General features: G+C 35.0%; 2 protein-coding genes across 2 annotated transcripts in view; both read right to left on the reverse strand.

Moving 5' to 3' along the window:
• Positions 1-27742, reverse strand: part of LOC133195481 (actin-related protein 8-like) — a 239032-nt gene that overhangs the window by 79643 nt on the left and 131647 nt on the right. The window lies entirely within an intron of this gene.
• The window catches only part of LOC133195477 (uncharacterized), a 44657-nt gene that overhangs the window by 14562 nt on the left and 2353 nt on the right, over positions 1-27742 (reverse strand). The window contains exons 2-6 of the mRNA XM_061331330.1: positions 12539-12761; positions 11990-12127; positions 9923-10169; positions 6196-6225; positions 1527-3871 (exon numbers count right to left, since the gene is read on the reverse strand). Of these exons, the coding sequence (XP_061187314.1) occupies positions 1527-3871; positions 6196-6225; positions 9923-10169; positions 11990-12127; positions 12539-12761 (2983 nt within the window). The remainder of the gene's footprint in view (positions 1-1526; positions 3872-6195; positions 6226-9922; positions 10170-11989; positions 12128-12538; positions 12762-27742) is intronic.

Genomic DNA, 27742 nt, shown 5'->3' on the forward strand with positions numbered 1-27742 from the left:
CGCGCGCTTACAGCACGTGGTCGTCTGCTTGCAAACTCACCAGCAATAGTTTGGAGCAGGTGGCGTATTAGCATCGGTGGAAATTAACATGATGGAATTTAAAAAAAAATAATTTCTTATAAATGCTGACGACTTTCTAGACTCAAACATATTTAGCACATTTATTAAAACTGAAATGTCATTAACTGTACTTATCGGGATTTTTCCATTCTTGCATCCAAAACATTTTTTTTATTGGAAAGGGGTGTACGAAGGTTCTTCAGTGATTTTTTTTTTTAATATAAAACAGAGATCTACTTTACTCAATTTGCTAACTGGAATGTTTTTATACAAAAAAAAAATCAATAAATCTTATTAGAACATAGAAGTATGGTGCAATAATAATAAACAAAAAAAGCCATCACGATTTATTTCCCTATATTAATTTAACTGATTACTTACGTTTATATGACGTGTTGAAGAAACCATGAAAGATTCAAATGAATAAAAGAAAGATAAAAAAAAGATATAGTTTCTAATTTTAATTTTATCTAACCAGTGTGGTATTTTATGTACATGGCTGTTAACTTACATAGATACAAAACAAAAAAGAAACAACCAAGAATTGAATTTTTAACTTGCAATATCGGATATATAATATCGCAATACCTCTTTAATAAATCAAAGCTACAATTTCTGTACCATACATCCTATTCAGATTTACAATCCGAGGTAACCACGCGGAAATCAGTAACAACGAGAAAATATATTCCATTAACATCCGTCTTCAATCAAATCCGTCTCTTTAAAAGTTTCCAAAAATTATTCAAACATGACTGATAAATCTGATGGATTTATTTCTCTCCAATTATGGCCTTTTAGGACAGATCTGAATGCTAGAGATACTGCCTGGTAGCCATTGATCACATTAGAGAGAACTTGGTGAATTGTCTTTGAATTTGTTCGCCAATACTCTGCTCTCCATGAATAAGAAAGTGTTAAAAATCAATCAGTCATTATTAAATACACCATTAAACCATTTAGTTTTATTAATTGACGTGGGTTTTCAAAGCTTCTGCTTATTTGGGAAAAATAATAAAACAGTAGCCTCGCTTTGATTATAAAGATAATTCTTACTTGCTATTTTAGCTTAATATTATAACGCAAATACCCTGAAATGATATGGGAGTTGACTGAAAATATCAAGAAACAAATCTGAAAGAAATGATATCATTTCCTTTAGATTTGTTTCTTAATATTTTCAGTCACGAATTAGTCAGATTAATACTATAAATTATTTACATACATTGTGTTTGTGTTCTTATTTTTTTAAAAATCATATTTAATTAAATTTATTTATCTATGTTAGTAAATTTACTCATTTATTCCGTGTAAAAAATATTTTTTTCTTCGGAATATCAACTTCCATATCATTCATTTATGATGAAGCAAGTAAAATCCTACATTAATATATACTGCTTAGGCAATAACCTCACAGAGAGAAATCAAACTGTTATCTTATTTATATGTAAAAAGTGGCAACAGACCTGGTCCGTTCTCCTGCTTCTTCCCCTTCCTGGTGTGACTTTCCCCACATTGTCAGTTTTCCCAGCAGGCACCGGGAAGATACACTCATAAATCGGTTCAGCGGAGGGTGCCCTGTCTTTCTGTTCTCCGTCGTCTTCAAAGTTATCCGTCCCGGGGGAGGAGGGAGAGTGAGGCTTTGGTGGGGAGGAATCTGAGTCTGGGGGTGTAACCGGTGACGGGAAGGGATACAGTTCACGATCGGGGGAGGAGGATGGCGACACAGAGGTGCTGTCCGAGTAGTCTCGTTTTAACGATGACCTAGATTCAGGACTCGGTGGCGAATCTAAAACTTTGTATTGAGGAGACAATGACTTCTCTTCTGCTTCAATATGCTGTATAAGTAATGGATCCGGTTTAGCTTTTAGGTCCTTTGCTCTTCGTCGCCGTTCCTCTGAATCTTGTTTCTGAATTTGATCCTTTAAAGTTTTGGCAGACGGGGGCTCTGACAACGATTTTGACGCAGCAGACGTAAATTTCCTTTCCGGTATGATCACTGTGGCATAGTTCTTATTCTTCTGCTCACTTTCCGGGTCCTTTTGTAATGTAGTAGGCGGCAGTGGTGGTAAGGGTTTCTTCTTTCTGGAATGTTGAGCTATCATGTCAGCGGTGGGTTCTGGAAGTTTTCGCCTTATTTTGCTCTCCTTTGATTTACCGTCACCTTTCCCATCAGATTTATCTGAAATGGGAGAGGCAGCATCAACAGTATCTATTTTTCCTTTTGGGGAATTTAAAACATTTGAAATGTTCAGTTTTATCGTATTTTCTGAAGACGTCTGTGGGAGAATATCTGAAGTAGTTGTGTTTGAGGAGACCGAAGTTGTACACACAAATGGCTGTTCTGTTGTGGTGACAGCAATTTGTGAAAAATCAGCAGTATTTGTTACAGAAACATTCCCTTGTGTGTCCGGGCTTGTCTTAATGTCTTCAAACTCACTGGCAGGAACATCCAACAATTTACAAATATCTTCCACACGATCATATCGTTTTAAACCGTAGAAAGACTTTAAATCGTCCTCCTCTTTCACCGGTTGGAAAAAGTGCTTAGATTCCTCACCGGATGTGTCCTCCTCTTGTGATTCTCGCCTCCTTCTCTCCTGTTCCTGAATTACCAACATGTCCTCTTGCTCCGCCTCCTCAATGGAAGGCGACACGTCCAGAATAGGTGAAAGGTCAATAACCGGTGACCAGTCAGTTGACGGAGGTCGGGCTTTCTGACGTTTACTTCCCTGATAGTCAATAGATTTTGAGGACGGATCCGCGAGTTCGATTTCCTCTTCATCTTCGTCCTCCTCAGGAATTGTCCCGTGTTCGTAATATCCAGGAGATAATGGAGACGCACTTCCATTACTTCCTTGGGAGTCGGGAGATATCATATTTTCCCTATTTGTGTGTAGATGCAGATTTGTCGGAGACACTGACATTTGAGTTAAGTTTGCCGTGTTGCTAGCGATAGTGGCGGCATACGTGGCTAAATCCATACAGGCAGTTGATTCAGGTATACGTGCAATTATCCTAGGTTCACATTCGTAATCAACAATATCCACGTGTTCCCTTTGTCCTTCTTTATCATAACCAGATGCATAGCCGTGTAAATTTTTGTCGTCAAGAGGATGGACTCCATGAATATATCCAGGCTGATCATCCGGGTACTCTGCCGCGTAAAGAACATCTGTCTCTGACTGTGGTTGTTTTGCTGTCGGAGACGTAGGGATCTCAGCGAACGTGAAGTGATGCCGCTCTTTTGGGGAGCGTGTCGGGGACCCTCGCTTTTTCCCTGGGTAAGAGTCACGACGTCTCGGAGAAAAGGGCGGGCTCTCCAGGCCCTCCCTCCAGCTAGGACTCCGCGGTGCATACGGGCTTCTTTTCTTCATATCGTCATGCAAATCACCACCTGGTTTCAACTGAAGTTCTTTCCACGGATCATGCGATTGAAAATCTTCCATTTCTTCTGCAAAGGCAGAGGCTGCGCGCGCAACTAGTTCACCATCCATTCCTTCTAGATGAGCCAGACGACACTCTGTGTCAGTACTCACATTACTGTCTGAAGTCTCCTCGTCTGATGACGTCGCACTCTGAGATCTCGGGATACTAAGAGATTTGGGGCGATGTTTTGGCTTGCGCTTAAGACTTTCTTCCCCGCTGCTCCCGATACTCATCATAGAGTAATCGTCACTTCCGTCATCTGGACTGATAGCGTCTCCCTGCTGATATTGCATAGATACATCCACCATATCAACGTCTGACGTCACATCCGATGACTCGGAATCACTGCGTGAATGCGCACTTCGACCCATCGGCCCCATAGCTGAAAATTTGAATAAGTGATATTAAAATTTGAAATTAATAATTACTGAAAAGTATGAAATTTGGTCTTGCTAGTAATTTATAAATATTTGTAAACTTTCATTCATCTAAAGTTTAAGATGAAGTAAATCTACACATGCATACTGTAAAAGTGAAAACATACTAATCTTGTTAATTAAGTAAATTAAATAACATTACGTGTGGGGGATATTCCTGCGAAACCGGGATTATGTTTTGAAACTGAAAAAAATCGTTTAAAGACGTACAGGGGATATTTAAGTGGAATCTTACTTATCGCGTATTTACCGTAAATTATCCCCACGTCTATTTTACATTTACAGTAGATGGTTTTCCTTTCTATGATATTAGACTGCCTGGCGTAATACAAAGTAAAGTAAAACCATTTTTTACTTTTTACGGATTTAAGGAGGTTGGATCCTGCCATCAAAAGTAATGAGAATTTTTTATCAAGTATATTTTTAGAATCTACACACATAGCTTAATTAAAAATCAAAACAAAAAATGGGGGTCAATGCGCTTCTATTGGCGCTACAGAGCATTTAGTTTGACTTTTTGCACTGTAAATACGTCTTACACATAAATCAATTTTTAAAGTTTTTCCTCCAATATTTTTTATTCTAATAATTTATGGGAACAAACAGGGTCCTATTTCATCTTGAAGAGACACATTAAAATTTGTGACAACAAAAAGTTTTCAAATTACTTCGGCTGTTTTAATTATTTGAACTTTTTGCACTCAAAAATATCATTTTTCTGGCATTAAAAATTTAACAAGCAATAAAATCATTTGAAAGTAATGACATCTTGCTGAATTTAAGAAGAATGGTTAAAAGTATCACATATATTCAGAAAAGAAAATTAAAAGTTGGGGTCTGTGATGTCAATTTTTAAACATATTAACTAAAATAGTGCTAATTTTAATCTTAAATTAGGGCTATTTTTTCTGGATTTTCACAATATATTTGCTATATTTATCAAATAATATGATAGAATTCATGATAGTTTATTTAATATATATTTTAGGACCAGCATAAAATAGTTCACGGCACAGAATAACTTTGCGTGCAGGCTGCATGGAAAAAATAGGAATCCAAACTTAACATACTTTAAATACTTCGAAAGAGAAATAATGATCATTTTCTTCTAAAAAAAAGAAACCTTACCCCACAAAATATAGTTCCTCACCTAATGCTTTTGTTATGGAATTTTATCATGGAGTTTTAACTGAATATAGTTTAAATGGTATTGTACAATCCAAATTTATTGTAAGAACTAAAACATTATGGAGAATTTTTGAAATATAGGTCAAGACAAAAATCTGCTCAAAAGCTCAGGAGCGAACCTCGTTAATTTATTTTTCTTGAAGTTCAAATAGATGACAGCATGTTCATATCGGTGCTTCGAGTGATTATATACTTATAATGTGCGTCTTGCATTTACAACAAAGAAAAGAATGAAGCCAAAATCTCATCCATTCTTGTTACAAGTTAATCCTCTGAAAAACATTTTTTTCTCACACAATTTGTGAAAATATTTATTTTAACAACTTCAATGGAGCATCTCTCTTGAACTTAATGTGAATCTTTGTATGCAAAGAATGTTTGCTACGTTGCCAAAATATCGGATGGCAAGTATTGTAGACGTACTGGAAACTTTGTATCACAAAAACTTAAATACTTGTAAACAGCTTTTGGTCGCTTTTTGCAAAGTATTTTGCAAAAGAACATTAAGTTTTAAATAAAAAAAAATGCATGTTTGTACATCTTAAATGAATTACAGAACGACTATAATTAAAACACATTTTATATCAGTATATAATGTGAATATTAGAGTAAACACGACATATTTCCATTTTCTGAGATTTAATCAGTTAACCTACATTGTTGGAAGAGCTTTCCCGCAAAACAGGAAAAACATCTCTCAGTAAATGGATGCAAAAAAATATCAGCAATATCATTTGGTTACTTATTTCTTACGAAATCGCCTGATTAATGTGTAAAATTACAAAGGTCTATCATATTAGTCTATTGTACATTTAGGCACCTTCTATGAATTTATTGAAGGCTACACAGAATTAAGGATTCACAATATCGGCTGTTAAAAGCCAAAGAAAGCAGAATTACCCACATACATGCAAGCAGTGTACCTCATAAGCACTTAATCGAGTGTGGATTACAAAAAAGACATTATCACAAGACGAAAAGTTGCTGACGAAGAAAAAAAAAGGAAAATTGACAGAAATGGAAAAATATATAGCAGCAAAATGCATTATGAAATAAAACTTGCGCATGCGTTGTTATTTACCACAGCTTCCCACCATATTCCACAGCGCGGCTGCAGGAAGGAAACAAACTTACTTTACAGCAACAGCAAATGGTGCTATTACAGGAACACTGTAAATCCACTTTCTTTCGTGTATATCCCCCCTTATTTTGATATTTACGATGATATATTCATTGAAAATTTTTAAAATTCTGAAGATATTTGTGTCAACAATTACTTATGCCTCACGCACAAATTTAACTTGCGTTTGAAAGTTGCACCTAAGGTGCGTCTTGGTTAGAAACTACTAATGTCATGTCATAAAAAAAACCTCTGTGGGCCCTCTATGCTATTTTTGGTAACGTATTTATAAATAGATATGTTTTAGAAAAATGTAAAAAGATCAATTTCTTTGCAGAGTTTCAGATGCCAATGGTGTATAATTAATCTACGTTTTCTCGATAATATACAGCGTATTAATTGAGACAAGTTAACTGTTCTTATAAAGCGAACTGAGAGTTCACCCTTATTATTATGTGAAGTATTGTATGACCATCTGTTCTTGTTGATGACACTGTGGAGAACATTTTCTTTGTAAATACTTTTTTCTATGAAGCTTCTTTCCTCAAATGCCGAGAATATCTATTTTTGGGTGTTTGTTGCTATAAATAGAATTGGAAACCTCCACGTTATTCTGGATTTCAGTTCAGGATTTCTTTACTAGTTAATCACCTTATGTAAGTCTGCAGATTTTCTATTCGTAATTTCCGTAAAAGTGCAAGAATTAACATTTTCGCAAAATTTTCCGATATGTCTATTTTTAGACAATTGTTGCTGTAAAAAGAAATGAGAGCCTACCCTCAATATTAATGAATTATTGTATGACCTCTTTTTATTGTTGAGAAGATATTGGTGAGAGCAGAATATTTGAACTATTTTCGTGAAGTTTCAAAATGATAGAAAATTAACATTTTTTTTACATAATTATGCCGAGATTATCCATTTTAGTTGTTTGATGCTATAAATTGAAATGGGATTCTTCTTCGAATATTGTGCATACCAGTTAGTTGTGTCAAGCGTCTGTCATTAACAAATTGATTTTTAATTACATTTCCTAATTATCCAGCGATGGCATCTAAAACTCTGCAAATTTTTTTTTTCCCATTGCTCTAAAAAAATTTACTTGTATTTATGTTAATAAAAGCAGGATTAACCTAAGAGCCCAATAAGATTTTTTTTTATGAGATGACACTCGTGATCCTGAAGTATGACAACAGACATGATTTAGAAATTTTCCGTAGATATTCTGTAATACGAGGGGTGATCAAAAAGTTCGAGAACTAATTGAATTACTTCTTTAAAAGAAATAAAATGAAGTTTCAGCGTTTATTATTTTTTAAAGTAGTCCTCTCCGATTTTAATGCACATCTGCCATTGTTCTGCCCAAGCGCGAATCACGTGATCCAGGCAGTCACGTGACATGCTCCGAAGCAGTCGGTTCAGAGAAGCTAAAAGATTTTTCCGAGTCTTATATTTCTTACCATGCAAGTTATTTTTTATAACAAAAACAGTCCATCTGTCAGAAATGGCCAAATCTCGGCAATAGGATGGGTGGATAAGGATATCCCTTCCCACAATTAGTATGGTGACCCATCACAACCCGAGTCCTCTGTCTCGGGAGAGTCGTTTTTCCAATGTGGATAAAGTATGGGCGCCTTCTTTTTATCATATCTCATATGTTTAAAGTCTAAAGTAAACGATATTTTAGATATTTACTAATTATATTATTGTTAGGATATACAACAATTTTTCTAATTGTTACTTGACGATGTTTCAAAACAAATTGCTCAACTAAGGACACATCTTTTCCCCGGCTTGCACTCGCTGGGCAACAGAACAATCATCATTTTTAACCGTCTCCCTGTCTTTACTTAAACAATCAATCCAATTAATGATTGAATTCATAAATGATTGTCTTCATAAACCTTATACAAATTATCATATTCTACTGCAAAGGAATTTCCAAGATATACGTAAAACTTTACAGCCGTTCGTTGCTCGAGTATGACTGAGTTAACCATTTTTTGTCACAAGTGACCTACATATTGACGTCATTTTCACATTGTGACGTCACAAACACGGAGCAAAACATTATTTAACATGTTATTTATAGAACATGTGTATGACTATATGTGTGCCAGACTTCATTCTGATCTGAATTGTGGTTTTGTAAATATAGAGATAGTTCGCGAACTTTTTGATCACCCCTCGTATAGCCTCAAATTTCTCAAAATTATTAATTTTCCTATTTTATTAATTTTTTATCAATTTTTAGAAACATGTCATTTTTCTTTTGCTTTTTCGACCTTTTGCTTAGAGTGTGAATATTTCTAGAATAATCGAATAAATGCCCTGTATCGATAGATTTCAATATATATGACTGAGAGTTATTTCCCTTTAGCCGCCATATTGGAGATCAATGGGCTCAGATTCCTTCATTATTTAATGTATTTTAAATTAAAATACTGACCATTGTGGTGTAGAAAACATTGTTTTTCTGAAGAATGTACGTTTTTAAGCTCCTTTAATTCAGAATTTTAAATTAATTTCCCTCTAATATTTCTGCTACATATGTTTTAATCTTGTAAGACAAGGAAAAGTCACCAGGTTGATTTCCAAGATGGCAGCCAAGGTAAATATATATATACGTCATACGGAAACTATCTATATACCCTAAAATTCATGTTATGATACAATGATTTATATTTGAGTGTATTCGACAATGATGAAATGCGTTTTCATTTCTCCTATATTTATGCTTTCATTTGGCCAAAAGGGCCAAAATATGGCAAAATTCAATGGATCCATCACAATGGCAAAGGGACACCTGTGATGCAAATTTCATAAAAATCGGAGACACGCCATTACCAAGATTCTTTGGTGCTTACAGAGATTTTTTGTAAAAATTTCAAGTCTTTGAAATTCAGAATAGAAGACAGACGCCCGTGAAAGAAAGTTCTTTACCATTCCAGTTATGAATTAAAATTTATTTGTCACTTCCTCTGTCTTCATTGAAAATATTATCAAGTTAATTAAGAGAGAGAAAGGCAATGTTGTAGGCGCTTATGCCTAACTTAATTCCGTTTTGATTATATTTATATATAAAAAAAATTAAGTTTCAAATTTTATTGAAAGGATTTATTTAAAATACTATAGAGCATGGATTAAAGAATTATTGAGTATTATCTAGTCCAAGATAACTCTAAACCATCTCTATACTCCGATCCATATTTTTCAATTTGGATAGGTAGGTAGTATTTTTTCTTTTTAATATTTTTTATTTAATTGAACGTTTGATCTAAAAAGTGTCTTAGAGAAATGACACACAATCTTTAAAACTGACATAGAAATTCTACATTTTCACGGAGAGAAAATTTTGGGGAAAAATTTAAAGCACTAAAAAAAAATGATCGGTTAGGGCAATTTTGATGGGTCGGTCGGAATACATCAAACAAATATTTTTTTAATTGTTGGCCTTATGAGGATTGTTTTCTTAAACGCTTATGCACAATCCATCTCCGAACAACACACACCCCACTACAATGCGCACCCAAGACACACCAACCAATGATCCGCCACATGCTAACAAAGAGGAGAAATCCACTCTGAAACTTACAGCTAAACAACACACACCCCTCCACAACACACACCCATGCACCAAACACACCAACTCCTGATCCGCCACATGGAGGGGAAGTAGGAGACTTACAGCTAAACTTGGCTTTTGTCGGTAAGGTTGCATAGTCCTCGGACTCCGAGCTTTCGGGTACAATGACGTCAATGCGGCCAGACAGACTGGTCTGGCTTGGGGTCTGTTGAGGGGACGCAGTTGTCTCTGGGACTTTGGGTAGGACTGCTGGGACCGGAAGCGATTTCTGCCGAGGTAGTGGCGGTCGTTTTGGCGCTTGGTCAATCGACGTTGCTTTCTTGAGTGGAGGTTTGGCTTTTTCTTCTGTCTGTAAACACGTAAAAAAAATTATATACTCAATATTAATGTAATTCAAATGAAATATTTAACAGCAATTATCTCTTTAATTACCCTTTCTAAGACCAACTGCAATGAAATATTTTTGATATTATATATTTACATAAAAAATAAGCTTCAGAAAATTGACTGTTTTCATTGATTGAAAATGTGTCCTTGATCCAGATCGAATTGCGTATAAAATAAATACATTTAAATGGAAACTCAGTATTTTTTCCGTGATGGTTTTTTGTTTAAAAAATGCATTCATTGATAATTTGACATGAAATTACTTGTTAGATGTTCTTCTCCCAGATTAATATTATATCATTTCCAAACAAAAGGATGATCGACGAGTGAATTATTAACACTACAGTTGAGGACAATGGCATCGCATGCATGTTTGATGCCGGGTTTACATAACTAGTGAGCCCACGGGAAGGAACCAATCGATAATGTGACGGTTTGATCTGCATAGAATCGTTTACCAAAATCAGAGAGTATTCTTTTTATTGTGTGTGTTCTGCAAGGGCTGCTAGGAGATCGATATGTCACATAGTTCTGGCTTCCAAGGATATTCTTCAAAACACTCTGTTCTTGATTATTTTATTGTTTGATTTAAAGACTCTGCGATAAGAGTAATAAATGTCCTTATTCATTTGTTAGGCTAAAAAGAGATGCCAGAGAATTTACAGATATGGGAATATTTTTTGTTTAACCCAGTTCGAAAGAATGGCCTTGTTTTACTGCAAAACAGTTCATCACTCACAATACACCGCTGTCTATGGGTAAATCTGAATCTCCTAGAAAGGGCAATTTGACACAATATCGTTATTTACTTAATGTTTTTATTTCATAAACACACCCCTCAGTGAACACTCTCTTAAAACCAGGAGAATCAGGGATATGAATTATGGAAAAGACTGTAGTGAGACAAAATATCCAGCACGGAACTGTAGTCTCCCAAACTTACTCGATACTCAAGAAAATGCTCTGAATACGATCAATTTTTAAACCGAGGCAGGCCGATTACAGATAAGTTGATGTTACAGGGATTTCAACAACCTCGTTTAAAGTCGGCATTTTGCAAATTCTTTGGTCGTTATAATGACCTTGTAAACAAATATAACATATCATTGGGTGGTATTTTAGCTGACGTGTTTCATACCAATGGTTAGACCTGTTTTTATACTAAATTTGACAACAGAATATTTCGTCTACCTTATGAATACATAGGGTTCACGGTATGTATGGCCGGTCAACAGGGGTTGTTTACTCTTCATAGGCACCTGATCCCAAATGGAATTTTCGGTGGTCCGTGTTTTATGCCTGTTTACAGATTTGTATCGTTTGCAGTTTTTTTTTTCTGATCGCTGTTCGTTTTCTTCACCTTTTTCATAAGGCCATACAATGTTTACATTACCTTAAGTTTGTAAAGTTGACTTTCCAGCTCATTGATTACCTTAAGTTTGTCTAGTTGTCTCTCCAGTTCATTGTTTACCTTAAGTTTGTCTAGTTGTCTCTTCAGTTCATTGTTTACCTTAAGTTTGTCTAGTTGTCTTTCAGCTCACTGATTACCTTAAGTTTGTCTGGTTGTCCCTTCAGCTCACTAATTACCTTAAGTTTGTCTAGTTGTCCCTTCAGCTCACTGATTACCTTAAGTTTGTCTAGTTGTCCCTTCAGCTCACTGATTACCTTAAGTTTGTCTAGTTGTCCCTTCAGCTCACTAATTACTTTAAGTTTGTCTAGTTGTCCCTTCAGCTCACTGATTACCTTAAGTTTGTCTAGTTTACCCTCCTAATCATCGGTTACCTTAAGTTTGTCTAGTTGACTCTCAAGCTCCCTTTCCAGAGGAATGTCGTCCGTAGGGTGGATTCCAGGGTGCCACAGGCCGGTACTAAACACCAACTTTCGTCTCTTTCCACAGACAACACACACCCAGTCCTGAAGCTAAAAGTTACACACCCTTCTATAATATTATTGAGAGTGTTGTTAACTTACAGTCTTAGACAGATTGTTTTTGATATCTTCAAAATAGACTTTATTTTGTTTTTGACTCCAACTGCGCCAAAAGAATTTCAATATATTAAAGGTCTTTATGCATAACTTCCTAGAGTTAAGTTTTAAATAACTGCTGAAAAAAAACTACTGATATTAACATTATTTCTTTACTCTATTTCCGTTCTGTCATTTTTTGCCAGAAAATTATGCCTGAAAGCCTTGCACACACGCAAGAAATCGTATATATTACTGTTGAAATTCTGAAGAAAACACCTCCCACACCTTGTAAGATTAAAGCTCGTGTGCTGGTGTACATGTGCTTTGAATTTCATAATTATACTTTATGCATTTGCTTCACACCTTAGACGTGATAGATTCTTGGAAAGCCCCACATTCACTGCACGTGAGGACTCCACAGTCATTGCATATGTTTTGACCCGAGCGAATGCCCGGGGGCTCGTCCAAACTGAGCTCATTTTTAAGGCAAATAGGACATAAATGAACTTCTGATTTCTCCGCCTCCACCGACAGCGCCCTCTGTTCAACTGTTGTGGCATGCGCAATATAGTCTTCCTCGAGCTTTCTGGAAGGAAAAGAACAAACTTATGATGGCGTCCCGTGAGTTCTAAAAATTTTCAATCCGTTTAATTCTAACAAGCCAAAAGCATAAAGTGACATTTAGAATGTATATACATTTCATGAATAGGAAATAATCAAGTGCATTTTGACCAGTTATTTGGTTTAAAGCTCCCCAATATTTTACCCGGTATAACAACCAAAGAAGGAACTGTTATTTCTCATATTCAGTGTGAAGTAAACGAGAATCAATTTTTGTTCGTTTATTAATTATTTCTTACATATAAAATTGTTGCTATAGTCATGTTATTAATTCTTATTGTTTATAGTAGTCACAAATGGTTCATTAAATTTGATGGACGTCTTTCCTCTAATAGTTTAGTTCAAGTCATCCGATCCCTTACCAATATATTCCATTAAGTGGAATGCTATCGTTAATAGATTCTGGCTCTATTACGCGATAAGAAACAATAAAACGCAAGCAGCAATACACACAAAATACAATTTGACGGGATAAAATATCACCCAAATCAATAGTCAAGTGCAAGGTCAAATTTTGCAGTCCAAATGTCATACTGTTCAGTTTTTCAAAAAAAAAAAAAAAAAAAAAAAATGAATGCTGATCCCGATCAAAAATTTGGTCGCCATGTTTCAGAAAAACTAATCAAACAGTTGTCAAGAGAGCAAATGATAAAACTAAATCGGATTACATTGTCAATGTTGAGTTTACAGCTCTACCTCGGAGTGACCTTTTGAACTGTATATAAAAATACTAAATCAATGATTGGATACAAGAGTGCTTATTGAAAACAAACATGAAACAATGTACAATCATGTAATTTGCTCCGAATGTAGTTCTGATTTAATTAACACTATCATAAGATATAAACAGTTATAGTGTGTAAAGGAAATATACGTAAAATGTGGAAAATATGACACATATTACATTTAACAAAGACGTCAGGATTTGAATGATTGGTTCTTTTTAACAGATAGAATCTAATGGATGTGAAGTATAAATGGGAGCTAAACCTTTGACAGAGACACGAGTCTTAGCTTTCATCCCACGTGTATTACATTCATTTGTACATGTACATGTATCTTTATTTAAGTTGTTCGCATTTTATGAAAAATTGTCAGCACAACCGTTTGTGTTATGACACAATGAATGTCAAAAATACCAATTCAGTGCTTAAATTTACAATTAGATAACATTTTTATGGATCAATTCAAAAGTCAATTCGGCTTGTAGGCAAACACCACGAAATGCTATGAACGGGTCTCTGGCAGAATATTATTTGAATTTTAATTGGATAATAAGCTGATTCTAAAATTGCACCTGGAAAATATCGTAAATTATTCAGCGAGAATAAGAAGTAAAATCATTATATTTATTAACTTCAATATTTAAACATTGAGATAGAAATTTTAAACTCATTGATTTTAAATTTTGCTTTCTGTCCGAGATTAGTACAAAGCACTTTGCGTTGTAAAATCATTTAACCAGTCAGCGAGTAAAGATAGAAGGTTGTTTATGTAGATAGAAGACAATTAGATTGTTCCAAGAAACACATTCGCCGCCTGCTTTATAGCATCATTAAAGATGTAAATAAATCTAAGAGTGGTCAGCTTTTTATTTGCTAGTATCATATAGTTCATGAATTTGCAGAAAAAAATCCACGATAGAAAAACAATTTGAATTCGCATTTGAAGTGCGATCCATTTTGGTATACCTATCCCGATATATTTTCACAGTATTTAAATTTCAGTTTGTGTGGTAACTGTATAATTATTATAAGTTTCAAAGTACAGTGTCATGGGTTCATAATGATGCAATATATAAGGTAGTTGTCGAAACTCTGCTTCTCAAAACTCAAATTACAAGTTTTGATTTAACCGTTCAAAGTATTTTTGCAAAGGAGGTCAAGTCAAGTGGACTTTACCGCTGGTATTTTTAGGTTATATATCTTATGACAGTCAGTGTACATGCTAAATTGAGCAGCTCATCCATTAATTATCAAAAATAAGCTGTATACCGGCCCTCATGAACTACTAGTATTTTGAAAAAAAATAGGTCAAAGTTCAAAGGTAACGAGGTGGATAACCTTGGTATTTTGGAAAATCCATAGTACCAAGCTATATATGTGCAAAATATTAAATCCAACCTCTTACAGTTCTCAAGATATAGGGTTTGACAGACGGACGGACAGACATCCTTCGGGTAAAGTGATCCCTAAGTCTCGTTCTGCTTTGCAGGCGACATAACAAAAGCAAGCATGCGGAGGGGGTACTCTGTGTTATTTGGAGTGAGATTACATTTAACCAAATTAAGGTAAACAATTTTAGTGATTGTGCTATCTAATTCTGATTTCGACAAACAATGGATGATTTTTAAAATTGTACAATGTGAACATAATATACATGTATATAATTTGTCACTGATATTGAAGAAATACTGTTTCTTTTATAGCTAAAAATTTATGAATTACTGCCCCATGACCCTTAATACTTTATAATTAGTAGGCACTTGACCTCTAGAGTATATTGTATTGTTCAAGGGTGCATATACATGCATGCATAACAAACTGTGCGGTTCCTTGTACTTTGGGATACACCTACTTTATAATTCTCCTTGTTCAAATATGAATGAAAATATGAATAGAGCTTGTCATTATAAAGAACACAAAAAATTCAGAACCGTTGTCCTTCTGAATAATTAATAATGATAACAAACTCACAGTTCATGTATTTTGCTGTATGCATGTATATCTTTGACATATAATACGTCAGTGTGGTAGGATAATGTATACTGCAGTCCATGTATTGACTCTGTTTAAGTCCTTTTGCAATATTTTTATGTAATGCCATATAACTCCTATCATACATATTTATGAAGATGGTTTCTTGAAGGAAAGTAGATAACATATCCTCCTGTACGAAAATTTACGCCCTGACCATAGGTGGAAATCAAAAGACGGAATCCGCCTTTATCTATAAAGAACTTAATAAGACTATTAGACGGAGTCCGGGTGGAATCAGGGCGGAATAGGGCTCGAAATATTTAAATGAGTTAAGGCGTATTCCGCCTTTCCTAATATGGATTACTTTCAAGGCATATTCCGCCTTACCTGCAAGGCGTATTCCACATTAATGGCAAGGCGTATTCCGCCTTACATAGGATAGGCGTATTCCACCTTACTAGCAAGGCGTATTCCGCCTTACTTAAGATAGGTGTATTCCGCCTTACTAGCAAGGCGTATTCCTCCTTAATGGTTAGAGGGATTTTGCATTAATGGTTACATAATCTGCTAATCACAGTGTATCAGCTATTGTTGTTTCAGTCTTTTACAAACTTAACAATTAAAAAAATGAAATTATACAAATTATAAATCATTTATTTACAAGTTCTTTAAAATTCAATGACTAAAAAAATTTTACATTTGAAAATGTTATGCCTTGCCTTAAATACACATGAAATAAAAAGATAAAAAATATTGTACCAAAACTTGATTTTTCTTCATACATCTACATAATAATGTGACTGTCACAGTTGAATTAACAAATAAAAAAAGAAAGACAAAACCATTGTTTAAAAGTCAACTCAACAAAACAATTAGCTGTTAATATACCACGTCTGGTTGATTATTTTCATAAAATTCTTTCTGTCTGCAAGGAAAGAGTGTGTCATTTTTATTGTTCTTCTTCATAAGTTATCTGGAATATCTTAATTATCTTTTCCATGATTCAAGCTTTCCTTTGCCATTCTTCACACACGGTCACCACATGTTGAAGTCTATAAAGAAAATACAAACTGAGATGAATTTCTCGTTTTAAAACAACTCTTCAACATTTTTCAATAAAATGACTCTTTTATGGCATTCTATTCTGTATTTAATTTACAGATCAGGATGCAAACATCTTGTCTAATTTCTCTCGACACTAAAGCTTACAAAATATAAGAATAATTTTTCATATATTTATCAGATGTCTGATGTCTTGATGTATTCTTACCTCTCATAACCTCCAATACAGTCGAATGAAGCACAGGTGTTAGATTGCATTCCTTTTTCCCATGAATCTTCGGCAAGCTCTCAAATGAGAACATGGAGAAGTCTCAGCAGCATTGCCAGTTTACTCCTAAGGGTGGATGGACAGTGACTTCTGGCCTTCATCCTGACTTACTGCAGTTGCTGCAGTCCTCATTTGACCTTTATCGGCCAAAATTGCTGAGGACTTAAAAAGCTCGAAGTGCTGAAATGTATAACACTGCACTGCAGAAAATCCTAATATCTACAGTTTTAAAATTGACTTAAATAGGTTTTTAATCTCTTATTCAATTACTTTTCATAATCTTCATATATTTGTAAAAGGTAATAACGTAAGACCCCATTCTACAAACACTTTTAATTTACATGTATATTCAATAGCTGCTCATGAAATATGTAGATCTAACTTAAATGAATATACTCATATCCATGTATGTTTTTAAATCAGCTGTAAATGTACATTTGCAGCTGCTTATTGAATAATTAGGAAAACTATCGTGTAGATGCATCAACGTTAGGAGGAATGGTACACTTCAATATGGATGAAAAAATAAATTTTAAAAACTTGTTCAAATTTCACCTCAAAAATGTATTGTAAGAATTTCATCAAGGTAAAAAAAAAGAAAAGAAGAATTCCATGTACATGATGTATATATTAATAGTTTAAATGATGACTTACATCTCAGAACCTGACTCCTAATCCCAACTGAGCGGCGAACTACAATTTTAGAAGGGTGTCTGTGTCACCATTCCACTAATAAACCACTGGTTAAACCAGTGCTAACATATATCATAACAAATTTTTCAATCGTGATTTTAAAACTGGAAGTAACTACAGGTCGCTAATTTTAAAAGGAAATCGTATTTCCGGAAAACACATACGCAAAGTGAAAAATAAAATTACAAAAAGTACATGTTGATTAATAATTGACAAATGAATTAGTAATTTTTTTTTATCCTTTATCTTTGTACTTTTTAATATTTTAATCTAAAAGGATATACTCATAACATTGAAAACAAAAGGGGGGGGGGGAGGCTACCCTACATTAGGCAAAAAGAAATAGCGCCTGAAATTTTATGCGCAAACTTTTTTATAACATCTGGGTCAGTGTAGAGTATAATGTGAATATAGGGCCTCAATGCTATTCCAGTTGGAATTAATTATCGGAAGTAATGGTGGAGAGTGGTGTGTACATATTTTGGCTGTACGAATTCAAAAAAAGAGAGAAAAGAAAAAACACCGCTAAAAATTTTAACTTACCATTGTTTTTCACAGTTACATGTACTCCTGTACAGTGTTTAGAGGTCCTTCTTTGTCCATTCAGCATGTTCACCGAGCATAATTTGCTTCACTTCAAAGCTTAGTAGAATAACACCAAAAGTTGTATTTTATCACTCTTTTTTCCAAAAACACATAACAAATCATCTTCAGAATAATAGTTTACAGGCATACATCTTGCCTGAGTTCCTTTTTAAACTGAATAAGATATAAAGATTCATCAACCAAATTGACCAACAGTCATCACTTTCAAAATCTGCATTCAAACTGACCAATGCATACAAAGAGAGGCTCTGCCTGAAAACTTCCGCCCCCTGTAGAGGGTGGCCAAGCAGGAGCGCATTAGAAACGTATATCTGATATACAATATGGCTGCAAAAAAATTACTCCTCTAGGAAACGCAATCTTCAATGTAATAAAAAGCCTAATATTCAAAGTCTAATAACTGGATTAAAAGCCATGTTTGACTATTTTTTTCGAATATCTCCCCCATTAGTGCCTTTAGAAAACAAGGTCATCTAGAGGAATGAAACATGTGGTCATATTTTAAACTGTTCATAATTTAAAGATTAATGCAGAATCCGTCTAAGAGCTAAGCCGGAAAACGTCTAACAAAAATACGCCTCAGATTTAAGGTGGAATCCACCTAAGATATGAGGCGGAAAACGGTTAAAGCTAAGACGTTTTCCATGTCCGCCTTTAGTACGGCTTAGTCCACCTAGCACTTAACCGGAATCCGTCTCAGTCCGCCCGGACTCCAGGCGGAAAACGGTTAAGAGTTTCGTACGGGCTGTACGAAAATTTACGCCCTGACCATAGGTGGAAATCAAAAGACGGAATCCGCCTTTATCTATAAAGAACTTAATAAGACTATTAGACGGAGTCCGGGTGGAATCAGGGCGGAATAGGGCTCGAAATATTTAAATGAGTTAAGGCGTATTCCGCCTTTCCTAATATGGATTACTTTCAAGGCATATTCCGCCTTACCTGCAAGGCGTATTCCACATTAATGGCAAGGCGTATTCCGCCTTACATAGGATAGGCGTATTCCACCTTACTAGCAAGGCGTATTCCGCCTTACTTAAGATAGGTGTATTCCGCCTTACTAGCAAGGCGTATTCCTCCTTAATGGTTAGAGGGATTTTGCATTAATGGTTACATAATCTGCTAATCACAGTGTATCAGCTATTGTTGTTTCAGTCTTTTACAAACTTAACAATTAAAAAAATGAAATTATACAAATTATAAATCATTTATTTACAAGTTCTTTAAAATTCAATGACTAAAAAAATTTTACATTTGAAAATGTTATGCCTTGCCTTAAATACACATGAAATAAAAAGATAAAAAATATTGTACCAAAACTTGATTTTTCTTCATACATCTACATAATAATGTGACTGTCACAGTTGAATTAACAAATAAAAAAAGAAAGACAAAACCATTGTTTAAAAGTCAACTCAACAAAACAATTAGCTGTTAATATACCACGTCTGGTTGATTATTTTCATAAAATTCTTTCTGTCTGCAAGGAAAGAGTGTGTCATTTTTATTGTTCTTCTTCATAAGTTATCTGGAATATCTTAATTATCTTTTCCATGATTCAAGCTTTCCTTTGCCATTCTTCACACACGGTCACCACATGTTGAAGTCTATAAAGAAAATACAAACTGAGATGAATTTCTCGTTTTAAAACAACTCTTCAACATTTTTCAATAAAATGACTCTTTTATGGCATTCTATTCTGTATTTAATTTACAGATCAGGATGCAAACATCTTGTCTAATTTCTCTCGACACTAAAGCTTACAAAATATAAGAATAATTTTTCATATATTTATCAGATGTCTGATGTCTTGATGTATTCTTACCTCTCATAACCTCCAATACAGTCGAATGAAGCACAGGTGTTAGATTGCATTCCTTTTTCCCATGAATCTTCGGCAAGCTCTCAAATGAGAACATGGAGAAGTCTCAGCAGCATTGCCAGTTTACTCCTAAGGGTGGATGGACAGTGACTTCTGGCCTTCATCCTGACTTACTGCAGTTGCTGCAGTCCTCATTTGACCTTTATCGGCCAAAATTGCTGAGGACTTAAAAAGCTCGAAGTGCTGAAATGTATAACACTGCACTGCAGAAAATCCTAATATCTACAGTTTTAAAATTGACTTAAATAGGTTTTTAATCTCTTATTCAATTACTTTTCATAATCTTCATATATTTGTAAAAGGTAATAACGTAAGACCCCATTCTACAAACACTTTTAATTTACATGTATATTCAATAGCTGCTCATGAAATATGTAGATCTAACTTAAATGAATATACTCATATCCATGTATGTTTTTAAATCAGCTGTAAATGTACATTTGCAGCTGCTTATTGAATAATTAGGAAAACTATCGTGTAGATGCATCAACGTTAGGAGGAATGGTACACTTCAATATGGATGAAAAAATAAATTTTAAAAACTTGTTCAAATTTCACCTCAAAAATGTATTGTAAGAATTTCATCAAGGTAAAAAAAAAGAAAAGAAGAATTCCATGTACATGATGTATATATTAATAGTTTAAATGATGACTTACATCTCAGAACCTGACTCCTAATCCCAACTGAGCGGCGAACTACAATTTTAGAAGGGTGTCTGTGTCACCATTCCACTAATAAACCACTGGTTAAACCAGTGCTAACATATATCATAACAAATTTTTCAATCGTGATTTTAAAACTGGAAGTAACTACAGGTCGCTAATTTTAAAAGGAAATCGTATTTCCGGAAAACACATACGCAAAGTGAAAAATAAAATTACAAAAAGTACATGTTGATTAATAATTGACAAATGAATTAGTAATTTTTTTTTATCCTTTATCTTTGTACTTTTTAATATTTTAATCTAAAAGGATATACTCATAACATTGAAAACAAAAGGGGGGGGGGGAGGCTACCCTACATTAGGCAAAAAGAAATAGCGCCTGAAATTTTATGCGCAAACTTTTTTATAACATCTGGGTCAGTGTAGAGTATAATGTGAATATAGGGCCTCAATGCTATTCCAGTTGGAATTAATTATCGGAAGTAATGGTGGAGAGTGGTGTGTACATATTTTGGCTGTACGAATTCAAAAAAAGAGAGAAAAGAAAAAACACCGCTAAAAATTTTAACTTACCATTGTTTTTCACAGTTACATGTACTCCTGTACAGTGTTTAGAGGTCCTTCTTTGTCCATTCAGCATGTTCACCGAGCATAATTTGCTTCACTTCAAAGCTTAGTAGAATAACACCAAAAGTTGTATTTTATCACTCTTTTTTCCAAAAACACATAACAAATCATCTTCAGAATAATAGTTTACAGGCATACATCTTGCCTGAGTTCCTTTTTAAACTGAATAAGATATAAAGATTCATCAACCAAATTGACCAACAGTCATCACTTTCAAAATCTGCATTCAAACTGACCAATGCATACAAAGAGAGGCTCTGCCTGAAAACTTCCGCCCCCTGTAGAGGGTGGCCAAGCAGGAGCGCATTAGAAACGTATATCTGATATACAATATGGCTGCAAAAAAATTACTCCTCTAGGAAACGCAATCTTCAATGTAATAAAAAGCCTAATATTCAAAGTCTAATAACTGGATTAAAAGCCATGTTTGACTATTTTTTTCGAATATCTCCCCCATTAGTGCCTTTAGAAAACAAGGTCATCTAGAGGAATGAAACATGTGGTCATATTTTAAACTGTTCATAATTTAAAGATTAATGCAGAATCCGTCTAAGAGCTAAGCCGGAAAACGTCTAACAAAAATACGCCTCAGATTTAAGGTGGAATCCACCTAAGATATGAGGCGGAAAACGGTTAAAGCTAAGACGTTTTCCATGTCCGCCTTTAGTACGGCTTAGTCCACCTAGCACTTAACCGGAATCCGTCTCAGTCCGCCCGGACTCCAGGCGGAAAACGGTTAAGAGTTTCGTACGGGATTTTTATAAATTTGCAATATATTCATAAAGAATACTAAAGGTGCCAAAATGTATTGCTCGCCTTATCATGCCGAAATGTAACAGGCTACAATCTAGGCCCAAGAGATTCTGAGAAAATCAATGGCGGCATTCCCAGGATGCATCGTAATCATGTCTGATTGTTTACGTAATTTGACTTGAAGTGGATTATTCCCCCGTGTCGTATTATTTGCTTTATATCGCGGTTCAGAACTTCCTAAGTTTGTCATTATTCAGTTTGTCAATGTAAGTTTCTACTTTAGATCCACAGATAATTTCAGACTACTTACATAAGGAATCGAAATGCATTGCTAACACAGTGTTAACTTTGGTCCATTTATATATTGTTGCAGACAGCCTGACTCCCTTTCTTCTGCTGGAAATCACTAACTTTCACGAGGGTTAAATTTTTGTTGTTTTTCTGATATAAAGGGACGCACGAAGTCATGTCCTTTACAAAATAACAAAATTCTAAATCTACGGTATCATGATCGTCTACCATACTTTTCAACAACGAAACCAAAGCCCCAAAAATCCCAATGTATTTTTCTAATAGCAGGAAAATCTTACCCAGTAACCCAAAATTGCAATACTTTGTTAGTATTGTTGACAATACTAATTGAATGAAATGTTTGCTAATATCTTTTAAAATACACCCCCTAACATTGACCAGTACATGCACAAGTGTGAATGACAGTCGTTACATGTATAAAAACCCTTACCGTGCTTACAGACATTACTTGTAGATTGATATAAGGTGGTGGGCTTTGGGTGAATCTTAAAATACTTTGAAGTGAAGGTAAATGTAAGATTAATGGCCACTGAAAGCCCATGGATGACATCATATATTTTTCATATGAGGATAGAACGGCATATGATAGACTGTAAAGATAAATACAGAACGACACAACAAAGGCAGTCAATGAAAAAAGAACAATACATTATAGACAGTACACAACAGGATAGAACGGTTTATACTATAGACATTTCAAATGAGGACAGAACGAGGTCACATTAGAACATAACGACACACCATAGACAGAAAACACAATGACAGAACAATATTCCATAAACAGTACACATGAGAAAATAAAATGTACACCGTAGACATGTCACATGAGGAAGGGACGACTCGTACAGTGCATCAAAGACAGTTCACATGTGGACAGAACGACACATCACAGACAGTACACATGAAAATAGAAGGACAAATCACAGACAGTACGCATGAGGATAGAACGACAGACCACAGACAGTACACATGTGGACAGAACGACACACCAGAGACAGCGCACATGAAGACAGAATGACAGACCACAGACAGTACACATGAGGAGAGGACGACAGACCACAAACAGTACACTTAAGGACAAAACGACAGACTGCAGACAGTACACATGAGGACAGGACGAAAGACCACAATCAGTACACATAAGGTCATAATGACACACCACAGACGGTACACATGAGGTCAGAACGATAGACTACAGACAGTACATATGAGGACAAAACTACACACCACAGACAGTACACATGAGGACAGAACGATAGCCCATAGACAGTATACATGAGGACAGAACGACAGACAATAGACAGGTCACATGAGGACAGAACGACACACCTCAGGCAGTACAAATGAGGACAGAACGACACACCTCAGACAGTACAAATAAGGACAGACAAAACGACACACCACAGACAGTAGTATATATGAGGATAGAACGACACTCCTCAGACAGTACAAATGAGGACAGAACGACACACCTCAGACAGGTCACAATAGAACAGAACAACACACCATAGACAGGTCACATGAGGACAGAACGACACTTCACAGACAATAGATATGAGGACAAAAAGACACACCACAGACAATACAAATGAGGACAGACAAAACGACACACCACGGACAATACAAATGAGGATAAAACAACACATCACAGACAGTACACATGAGGATAAAACGACACACCTCAGACAGGTCACAATATAACAGAAAACACACCATAGACAGGTCACATGAGGACAGAACGACACATCACAGACAGTAGACATGAGGACAAAAAGACACACCACAGACAATACAAATGAGGACAGATCGACACACCACAGACAATACAAATGAGGATAAAACGACACATCACAGACAGTACACATGAGGGATAAAACGACACACCACAGACAGTACAAATGAGAACGACAAACCACAGATAGGTCACATTAGAACAGAACAACACATAATAGAGAAGTCACATGAGGACAGAACAACATTCCAAAAACTGTACACATAAGGGTAGGACGACACACCATAGACAGTACACATGAGGACAGAAGGGCACGAAATAGACAGGTCACATTAGAACAGGACGTTCCATCATTTTTATTGCTTTGTGATTGATTTGTATTCTCTTCTTTCACCATGCTAGACAAAGTAGCTGATTTAAAAAAAAAATACTGGACCTTCATTTCTAACTTATTCAGTATATGAGATTATCACTTGATTTCCGAGAACAGGTCCTCATAAATGACTACATGCGTTTTAATGTAATCATAATTGACTACATGTGTTTTCATGTTATCATAATTGACTACATGTATTTTAATATCATTATAATTGATTACCTATGTTTTAATGTAAAAGTAATTGACTACATTTGTTTTGATGTAATCATAACTGACTACGTGTGTTTTAATGTAAGTAGGATTAATATTATGTGTTTCAATGTAATAATAATTGACTACTTGGATTTTAAGTAATCAAAATTGACTACAAGTGTTTCAATGTGATCATAATGGACTAAATGTGTTTTAATGTAATCATAATTGACTGCATGTGTTTAAATGTAGTAACAATTGACTACATGTGTTTTAACGTGATAATGTTTGACTACACATGTTTTCATGCGATAATTGACAACATGTATTTCAATGTAAGAAAGTCTACATTTGTTTTAATATATTAATAACTGACTACATGTGTTTCAATGTAACCATAGTTGACTATTTGTGTTTTCATGTTATCATAATTGATTAATTTATTAATATATTAATAACTGACTACATGTGTTTTAATGTAATAATAATTGACTAATTGTTTTGAATGTAATCATTATTAGCTGCATGTGTTTATGTTATAATAATTACATAAGTTTCAATGTAATGACAAGAAAACATTGATGTAACCATCAATTGTCGCCCGGAAAATAAATAAAGTAAACAATGGAAATGAGTCTTTATCATCAAACCGCTTCGATATGTGTGAATGCGTCTAAATGATGGAGACGATAGTCGAGAATATTTTGAAAACTTATAGTCGGATGAAAATCGAACAAAAACGATACCCTTTTAAACTTTATCAATTCCTCAAGTAAATGTTGGCTGCATAAAATATAATTTGAAACCAGGCACATGCATCACCTATTTTCAAAAATATCTTTCACTTTAAGAATATAAAACACGAACTGTGTAACGTACATTTTTACGTTTTTATGCGATAAGTAAAATTCGATGTTCTAAAAAAAGGGACCTGTCGTTTTTTCGATAGTAAATGATAAGCAACTTTATATATTAAATATGAAAAACATATATATTTTTACAGATTTACATGCAATAAATAACGGAAAATAATCAGAGTTCTCTAGGGTTCCTCTAGAGTTCTCTAGGGTTCAGAGTTTAGAGTGTCAGAGGTTCTTTAGAGTTCTCTGAGGTTCTTTAGAGTTCTCTAGGGTTCTTTAGAGTGTCAGAGGTTCTTTAGAGTTCTCTAGGGTTCTTTAGAGTTCTCTAGGGTTCTTTAGAGTTCTCTAGGGTTCTTTAGAGTTCTCAGAGGTTCTTTAGAGTTCTCTGAGTTTCTTTAGAGTTCGCTAGGGTTCTTTAGAGTTCTCTAGGGTTCTTTTGAGTTCTCTAGGGTTCTTAAGAGTTCTTTAGGGTTCTTTAGAGTTCTCAGAGGTTCTTTAGAGTTCTCTGAGGTTTTTTTTTTTTTTTTAGAGTTCTCTAGGGTTCTTTAGAGTTCTCTAGGGTTCTTTAGAGTTCTCTATCTAGGGTTCTTTAGAGTTCTCTGAGGTTCTAGAGTTCTCTAGGGTTCTTTAGAGTTCTCTAGGGTTCTCTGTTTAGTAGAACCCGTCCTTTTAGTGATGAAAAACTGAAATTTGATTTCAGTCACAAAACATCAAGAGTAAGCAAAAATGCTTAAGGATGCTGCTTTATCAAGCTAGAAATGTACTTTAGACACCTTCCCCATCACGGAATGCAGAATCGATTTGTTTCTGAATGTAGGGGAAAAAGCTTTTTCTCCATGCCGATAAAGAATTCCAAACGATTTCATGTCAAAACTCAGTGTAGAAATTGCGCTTTAAGAGAAAGAACGACGGGATATTTAGAAATAAATGCATCAAGAAACTTGTAAAAACCGTTAATGGTGATTTACGTGTTAATGTTTTGTCTTTATAAACGTGACCTTAAGGAGTGTGGTAATATAAGATACCTGTACATAACATGAATATAGGGAGTGCGGTAATTTAAGATACCTGTATACATTGATAACAATCTTCTTTCGTGACAATGTCGATAAAAACTTTATGATCAATTCATTTAGAAGGGGACTTTTTTGAAGTTGTGTAGTTCATGGCTAAGTCGATGTTTATGTTCCATGTAGAGACATTGAAGTCCGGAACAAGACTTAGGGGTAGCTTCCTTAAGATTGAAAGAACATAAAATACCAAACATTAGATGTATAAAAACTTCAACCTTTAACAGATCATTCAATTCTAGGCGCATTTCATTCGGCTCCTGGGGGGATTAGATGGGATTTTTAAGGTTGCGCGCGGAATTGCAAAAGCATGTTTGGTTTATCTTTTGTATTTATTGCAAGCATCGTTAGTTGGTTGGTTGGTTGTTTTACGTCCCTTCGAGAATTTTCTCACTCAAGTTGGGACGAAACCAATTGCCGGTGGGAGGCTGTTAATTTAGATCTGTTCTCGGCACTTAAAGTCATTGAGCAGTGAGGGGTCTTTTTCAAATCAGTGCCTCCTGCGAATCGAAACCTAGGTGCGAAAAAACGACCTCCAAGTCCTTCAGTGGGTTCGAAACCACGACGCAAGGATCAACTCCTTACTCTTCGACGCTACAAGGAAACATTCTAACCACTGCGCCACAAGGGCGACTTAATTTGCAGTGGAATTTAGCAACCCAGCATTTTCAGTCATATAAAGTTTTTACCAGCTTTAAGTGAGTTAACAAAGTAAGACCTATGATAGAGGCCCCAGCTGCAAATGCAGGCAGAGCTTCGCGATAAGACAGTCCCAGTTTTTAAGATGCCAATCGAAGTACCCGTGTTTCTCATGCATATCTAATGTCGAGCGTTTGCCGATGGAACATCAGTACTTATTTTAATGCCCTAGGTTTGACCAGCACGAGAGTAAATCTCACGAACTTACATAAACAAGAATCAAACTCATGATCTTACACGACATGAGTTAGTCAAACCCAACACAAGAGTCAACCACGAATTAACACACATAAGAACCAGTTAAGACTGACACCATCTCATAGAAGATGTATCACCGAGTTCCAGCCTAATAACCAAAGATTTCAGTCCATGGATAACGATTTGTGAAACCAGCCTATAAATATTTATCATATTGTTCATTAAATTTTCATTAGAGTTTCCTTTAA

This window comes from Saccostrea echinata, unplaced genomic scaffold (assembly GCF_033153115.1).
Source record: "Saccostrea echinata isolate AGI-Se365-2 ecotype Australia unplaced genomic scaffold, CSIRO_AGI_Sech_v1 ptg000029l, whole genome shotgun sequence".
NCBI classification, from domain to species: domain Eukaryota; kingdom Metazoa; phylum Mollusca; class Bivalvia; order Ostreida; family Ostreidae; genus Saccostrea; species Saccostrea echinata.